Consider the following 8,176-nt stretch of genomic DNA (forward strand, 5'->3'; position numbering starts at 1 on the left):
GTGTGTGTGTGTGTGTGTGTGTGTGTGTGTGTGTGTGTGTGTGTGTGTGTGTGTGTCCGAGGGAGTTGTAGAGTTATTACCACATTGAAATGCAGCACAACACTGATGGCATTTAGCCCATCATAAAATCCCAACACACCAAATCAACAATGTAGCGCTGTACTTCAGCAAACTATTCTACGAAGCCATATCTCTGGGGTATATCTTGTCATCAAATACTTGACATGAGAACTGGAGTTGTGCTTGCAAGTCTATTCCTCCAGTGTGACATGAATAGCAGTTGTGTGTGATACTTGGCATAGACTAAAGCAGCAATCTGAACAAGCTTCTGGTTGTGTAAAGAAATAAAAAAAATGCTAGTGTTTCAGGGGATCACCTGAGTAAAAGCCAGAACAAAGTCAACACAGCTCCGTGTTGTTTTGATGCTCATTCTGATTGGGAAAAACAGAGTGCTGGATGAGTTTTAACTGCATCCAGCATAGCTGCTTTAAAACGCTATGTCTTTTTTTTTTTTTTACTCTTTTTTACATTTCTATCTAACAAGAAACAGAGTTTAACATTTTTTGAGAGCAGCTTGTTGGATTTGGCTGAGCAGTATAGCTAATTTATGGCTCAATATAAGCTTTCATCACGGCAGGCTGAAGCTGAAAGCTGTGCTGGCTTGCGGCAGAGAGGGGGAACAGAGCAAAGCCCCTTAAAATGTAGATATAGCTAGAAAGAAGAGGCTCAAGCAGGTCTTCACTGTAAAACTAAAAACAGATCCTACAAATAATCACCCCTAATCACATTTTTACATACAGCATATACTGTACATTTTAAATGAAATGGCCTGCCAAAAAGTGTCTACAGCTTTTAACAAACCCTGACTTTTTATCTAGTTATAAAGTCTCTTAGAGCATTGTATTAAACGCATCACCTCCTACAGTAATTACAATTACAGGGTTTCTACAGAATAGCACAAAGCGTGGCAGAATGATAGTTTAGGTAATTAGTGCTTGTCATTAATAGACAAGTTGAAATTTAAGGGAAAACCAGACTAAATAGAACAGCAGGAGGTGTATACACACAATCAGACTTTTACCTTCCAATCATCCGTGTCATTCTGATACTGTTAAAAAATATATATTGAAAAAAAAGGTTTGATTGAATCTGAATCTTATATCTGGTGGTCAGCATACAAGGACAAGGTGCAGTGGTTGGTAGTGTGTTGTGCTAGGAACAACTTGTCACTCAGAATCCTAAAAACCAATGAGATGGTCATAGACTACAGGAACAGGAAGACTGCCTCTGCACCACTCAACATCAAGGATGACAGCGTGGAAACCTCTCCGGTTGGACAGCACTACAGCAGTGGTTAAATAGGTCCAGCAGCGACTCGACTTCCTGASAGGACTCAGACGGAACAACTTGGAGACCAAACTGTTGGTAGCTTTCCATCGCTTATCCGTAGAGAGTGTGCTGGCAAATGCTATCGACTGTGTGGTACGCCGACTCCACCATGGCTGACAAGAAGAGGCTGCAGGGGGTGATCAAGACTGCTGAGAAAATAATGGATTTTCATCTCCACTCCCTCGACAATATTTCCAGCAGCTGCTATCTATCCAGGGCAAAGATGATCTTCAAAAACCACCTTCATCCTGGTCACCACCTGCTCAGGCTCCACCAGAAGGTACAGGCGCATTAAGAGCCACACCAACACACTCAAAAAAAGTTTCTTCCCATGGGCCATCCAGACTCTGAACACTAGCTAAACATCCTAAGTGTAATAAATGCTTTATTATTGGTTTTGTCTCTGTATATACCGTACATATTGCTGTGGTCCTATATGTTTTATGTTCTGTTTTYTATCTTGTACGGGCTCATGCAATGACAAGACTATTCTTTTCTGAAAGAGTGTTTATTGTTGAAGCACCACTGGCAGCAGTTTCAGTCACAAAGATGTTTCAAGTGTTTGGAATTTTAAGAAGGAACAATGACTCCAGTGATATTTGGATTTCAAACTACAGCAAAAACATCTCTGTACTGAGTCAGAAATGATTGGCATCACTGCATTGATCACGCTCTTGTTCATGGATATATTACCTAAGAAACAAATGACTGGGAGTCCTACACATTCACCACATATTCATTACTAAGCTTAGTGGATTTAGTGATAAATGAGAACTTCATAGGCTGGAGGGAGATAATGATTTCTAATGCAATTAAAAGGCTATAACCATAACAGCTCAAGTAATAGGCTTGGGTTTTATTGGAAAGTTTGAGCAACTCTTGCTGGTTTCTCAAGCTCTGTGATATATTTATGGCTTTTATTTGTTGGGAGGGTGCTGTTTTGTTGTAAAGAAAAAGATTAAAATGAATAAACAACAACCATTAGATGGCAGTTATTTCAGTTTGGAAATATCAGTGTGGAGCTTTAAAACTGCTAATTTTCTGAACCTAACCTGGACAGTGATGATGACGGTGGTGGTCGTGAACATCTGGTTATGTTATAAAATGGAGAATCACAGACTCAGACACAAACATGACAGGATGGTAAAATGGATTTATGTGAGTGAACTGAGCTCAAGACCCCATGAAGATCAAGTTTTGTGTGTGTTTTTGAACAAACCACGACTAAATCTGGCTTTTTTCCTTGACACTTAAGTCTCACTCACCTGCACATTTGAGCTCCTCCTAGATAGATATCAGTACATGAGCAGCATAAAGGATTATTTCACACTTTTTGGGAGTTTGAGGATATCTTGCACTCCTAAACAGCATATGATTACAAGTTTATACTCTTTTCTGCTCGATTTGAAACCAGAAAGATGAAGCACCTAATAAAATAAATTTTAGATTTTGTTTAACATCTCCACATCTACACACCACCTGCTTTGGTCTTTTTACTGRAAGTGATATCAAGTTGTTTTTTGAAGGAGACATGTCATGCTTCACATTTAAATCATTCAGTTGGGCTCTCCATAATGTGGAACTGCAATGCTTTGGTCTGAATTCAGACTTCATTTAGAAGTTACATTGCAAAGTCTGTGACATAACAGAACATCGTAAAAAATACAGAAAATGTAATGGGTTAAAAAATGTAACTTGGACAGAATCTAAAGATATCTTTGCAGCACCTGGGGAGATTAAATTCAAATTTGTGCACTCCTAGAGACCCCAAGTACACAGCAAAATGCATTTAACGGCTCAAAAAGTGGATTTTGCATAATATGTCCTCTTTAAGTCCAAAACGGGGGAGCAAAATCCCCAAGTTTGCACCGCTACTTTCAACAAGTGGGAGCAGGTGCAGCACTTGTTTCACTGATATGATYCCGATGATTGTGGCGAAAACAATTCAGGCCATATAAAGGAACTTGTGAATAAAATGTGTTAAGCTCTTACTGTTTTTTTTAATGAATTTTCATGTAGTTTGCAGGATTGAAAAGGTTTGACTAAAGCATTGGAGGAAACCTTGATTTGACAAAAAGTCTTGCAAATAAACAAAAACACCACAAATAGTAGCATTATTGATTCACTGTTCACTGAGAGCGGCTTCAGCCAAAAAAGAGGCAAAGGAAAACCTTGAAGCCATAGAAAGTGGCGCAGAATAAAAGAATAAAAAGCAAATATTGTGGCCACAGTGTGTACAGTACACTCCGAGGACAAGAGAAGTGCTGCCTTGCAAAACGAGTGTGTGATAGATCAAACAAGGTGATACCGCCTGCAGCCTTGGAAAAYTACAAAACTGATTGAAAGTTGTGGAGAAAATGTCAATGCTGGAAATGTGCAGAAGCAGGAAAAAAAATGAATAAAACTGAAAGTACTTGTGAAGAGTGTGACTTGGAAAAAAAAAGCATGGATGCCATCTATGTTTATGTGTGTGTGTGTGTGTGTGTGTGTGTGTGTGTGTGTGTGTGTGTGTGGCATCTGACTGACCTGTGAGCACAGCCTTGGCAGACGGTTCAGCCAGATCCAGGGCGGACTTTCCATCCGTGTTGCGGATGTTGGGGTCAGCTCCGTGCTGCAGTAACACTGTACAACAACAGGGCAGACACAGACAGTAGCTCAGCTCCTGAACTGACATGCAAACTCCTCGACAAACACCTCTTCCCAGTCCTCTTCCTCCTCCTCCTCCTCCTCCTCTCCTGTACACCGCTCTGCCTGAACCTGCTTCTTTGTCCCCCGCTTCATCTCCTGCTGTCCCTCTTCCTCCGCTGCTTGTGTCTCCTGCACCTCCGGGCAGCGATTCAGCGTGTCCCGCTTCATGCTTCTCTCCTCCTCCTCCTCCAGCTGCTCCTCCTCTGTTGCTAGTGCTGCTTCCCCAGCTGCCCCCAACTGCCCCGCGAGTCATGCCACTGATGTAAACAGACATGCCACGACAAAAAGAAAAACAACAGTGGAGCTGATTAAACGTGACGATCCCCGGAACCCATCACAGTTCCGCGGAGGAGAGACGGGGAGTGGAGCGCCGGACCGGACTGAGAAGAGGAGTAAAAAAAAATAAACAAGTGCGGGAGGAAGAGGTCGGCGACTACCGCTCATCGAGGCATCGGCAGCGGTAAACAGCAGCGAGGCGGTGTGAGCGGAGAGACTCTCGCCTCTCCGACTGACTGAGCGATGCAGCGGAGAGGAAGATGAGAGGAGAGGGGAGAGAGAGAGGGAGGGAGGGAGAAGATGGGGACAGGGAGAGGACAGAGGACAAAGTGAAAAAAAACAAGAGGATCAGATCAGATGAAATAGAGAAGAGAAGAGAAGAGAAGAGAAGAGAAGAGAAGAGAAGAGAAGAGAAGAGAAGAGAAGAGAAGAGAAGAGAAGAGGACTTCTGTGCCTTGCAAACAGGTATGAGCTGAATAACAAACTCTGCCTGCGCTCAGTTTTGTTGTAAATTAGCTCTTTTGAGGGCACCGATGTCAATTCTCTCCCTGCCTTCGTCTCCACCTCACTCCCCAGTGCTGTGACTGCTGAGCAGCTCCCCCTGCACATGCCCTTTGACTCGTGCACACTTCACTCTGCGCTGCTTAAAGCTGCCGCGGTGGGAAAGGAGACAACCAGGCATATTATAATATGCACACAAGCATGAGCACATAAATTGATCCTGCCRTCGGAGCGATGCAGACCTTTGTCACCTCACAACAAAAATATGATTTAGCTCTGCACCAGCTCCCCCTGCACCCCATCTGCATACATCAYAGGTAAAGATCTGCTCATCTCCATGCAGAGACATGACAGCTTTAAAAAAGCAACACCAAKAATAAAACTGTTCATATTTGCAATACATTTTTGTTTTAATACAGTCAGTTTTTAATTCTGAGTTCAGTATTGTCTCCATGAGCCTGTAATAGCTGCTAAAGCCCTCACTGAACAACCCAAATCCTCCCTTTTTTTGGGTGCAGGATTAGTTTTTGTGGCAGTGTCACATTTGCAGTCTTAGGACTGTGTTCGATGTCAGTGATGAGCCAGAAGCTAACTGAGCAAGAATAAACTCACATATATAAAAACTGGTTTCCCAACCATGTTTTATCTGAGGCATAAGTGATGAACTAATTAAAAAAAGACTAATTTTAATGAGGAAAAAAAAGAAAGTTTATCTCTTGTATAACCACTTATTGAAATAAAAAGGGGAAAAAACTGAGCTGCAGAGTGTTTATTCTTAGCATAGAAAAATGTCACCTAAAGTCAAAATAATGACTATAACGCCTGACTCAGCAGTCACACAATAATAATGTCACCAATAAGCTGAGGTGCATAAAGTGCTTAAAATAAATAAGTAAAGGTAAAAAAAACAAACCTTAACAGAAACTGACTTTGGTAAAAATGAATTTCACTGATAAAAGTCGTAAAACTGCTCACAATGATCAGGAAAGTAAAACTTCTTCTTTTACACACTCTAAAAAATGAAGTGTTGAATTTACTTAACCAGTAGGGGTAGGAATATTTTACTATCTCACGATTCAATTCGATTTTGATTTTTGGGGCCACGATTCGATTCAAAATCAACAATGTGAGCCCATTTGTGTTCTTAAAGTGTTATATCTTCAATTTGCAAACCTTGCACACAGTGAAGCTCATATCAAACTCAGATTCATTCAGTAAAAACCAGCATGAGCCCAAATCTTTGCCTTTGATAAAGACGGGGCCGGTTGAATCTCTCTTCCCTCTATTTTTGTAGTTTCCACTCTGTTTTAATGCTTTTTGCGCATGCATAGGTTCCAGAAGCAGCTGCGTGGTGCCGTCAGGTCGTCCTACAGAGTTACAAAATGAAGGCTGACAGCCATTGGATTTGATTTATTTATATTTCTTTAATCAATTTTTGATCATTTTAAAACGATTCTGAATCGTTGTAAACGAGAATCACGATTCTGATGTGATTCAATTTTTTGGTGCAACCCTGTTAACCAGTTTATGTCGACGGGCTCCACAAAATCGAGTTCAGTAAACATAATGCAATTTATAAATTTGCTTTAAAAGAAAATGTATAAAAAGCTCAATTTGCTCAACTTGGTTTAGTGGAACAAGATGACGTAACAAATTCATATTTTAGAGTGCATAAACAACACCTTTCCTGATGAGTTACAGTGATTTTTAAATTTGTAGTGTTTAAAGGAAAGCTAGATTTTACAGGTAAGTATAATTTTATGTTTTGAATGTAACAAAATAAAAGTACAAGTTATGATTTCAAAAAATACCACAGATCCTCAAAAAATTACTTAAGTATGAAAAATCTGAAGTATATGTACTTTGTTACTAAACACTCCTGTGAATAAGGTTATGGCTTATATAATGCAATTTTACCATAAATATCACATTTGTTTTAGTTTTTCTTTATTCACAGCCTATTTTTAATTATTTTATATASTGGTATTTTGATTTTCCTGAAGATTTCCTGGCGCCAGCTCCTTTGGACAACAATCCTTTTCTTAAAATTGAATAAATCGCCTCCTTAGAGGATGTGTGTTCCTTCTTCATTTGGCCTAAAGCTGAACGGTCTGCAGGAAAGCTGAAATGTTTGGCAAATAGCAAAAACCGATGTCGAATTAGTGATGAGTTTATGATGTAGCTGGCGGTTCTGTGCTGCTATTTTTAAACAGGTGAAGGGGAAACCATTCAAAAGATTATGCAAAACGATCAGCATCAGCTCAAATAATTGTTAAGGCGATTATGTAAAAACGCAGAAACAAGCAGAGATTTGAAGACAGAGAGAAGCAGGCGTCAATTTCATTTTTATGCTCTTATCAAAAAAAACAAACAAAAAAAGAAAGATTCAACAATCTTGCCAGCAACAGGAGAAACCCTAGAAAATAATAGCTTGAAGAGATGCGGTTGTGGAAACAGATTTGTTTTTGTTTGTTTTTTTCCTATTCAATGAGGACAGCTTGTCCAGAGTTAACTCCTGATCTGCGGCTAAATCTTTAGCCTGGCAGGACGACAGGATGCTAAAACTCTGGCCAGACCACAATCCACTAGAAGTCATGTGATTTTTATTTTTATTTATTTTTTCATGCTTTGGCTTGCCTGTGGACTTGCAAAGCATGCAAAGATTTAACAAAAAAGTGGATTAATTAAGGGGATTGCGGTTGCTTTAACTAAAAAACTAATTCCGCAGAAAAATTGTCAAACTTGTTAAAAAAAATCCTCCCCGGTGAATAGACAAAGCGTGAAATGAAGAAAAAAACAACACTTACATTTTCAGATTTTTCAGTTCAAAATGCATCGTTTCAAATTTTTAAATCCACTTGTTATCAATAGCACATGTTTTCTTCATCTTTTTTGCTACACAGGAATGCTGAACCCCCCTCCTGTTAGTGCAGTCAAGGACGTTCGCAACCAGAAGAGGAATGATGAGTAGAAATGTGCACGCTGGATATTTGTGCCAGAGGGAAGAGGGGAGGAAAAAAAAGAAGAAAAAAAAGCACTGATGAACCTCACAGCCCTGAGGGTGCCAGATTTTCACATTATCTCACATCTTTGTAATGTGACCTAAAAACCTTTGATGTTTGCACCTGCTGCAAATCACTTCTTATCATCAGCTTCCCTCAAAATCATATTATTTTTTTTTATTTTTTTTATTTTATTTTTTTTAGAAATTGAAGCACTTATTTTCCTCTAATGGGAACAATATACAGTGGGGAAAATAAGTATTTAGTCAGTCACCAATTGTGCAAGTTCTCCCACTTAAAAAGATGAGAGAGGCCTGTAA

General features: G+C 39.8%; 1 protein-coding gene across 2 annotated transcripts in view; it reads right to left on the minus strand.

Annotated features, from left to right (window-relative positions):
- tnksa (tankyrase, TRF1-interacting ankyrin-related ADP-ribose polymerase a) overlaps positions 1-8,176 on the minus strand; it is a 93,931-nt gene that overhangs the window by 76,260 nt on the left and 9,495 nt on the right. For both annotated transcript variants that reach the window (XM_014002398.1, XM_014002397.1), the window contains exon 4: positions 3,916-4,011. In XM_014002398.1, coding sequence (XP_013857852.1) covers positions 3,916-4,011 — 96 coding nt within the window. The remainder of the gene's footprint in view (positions 1-3,915; positions 4,012-8,176) is intronic.

This window comes from Austrofundulus limnaeus, unplaced genomic scaffold (genome assembly GCF_001266775.1).
Source record: "Austrofundulus limnaeus strain Quisiro unplaced genomic scaffold, Austrofundulus_limnaeus-1.0 Scaffold13, whole genome shotgun sequence".
Lineage (NCBI taxonomy): Eukaryota > Metazoa > Chordata > Actinopteri > Cyprinodontiformes > Rivulidae > Austrofundulus > Austrofundulus limnaeus.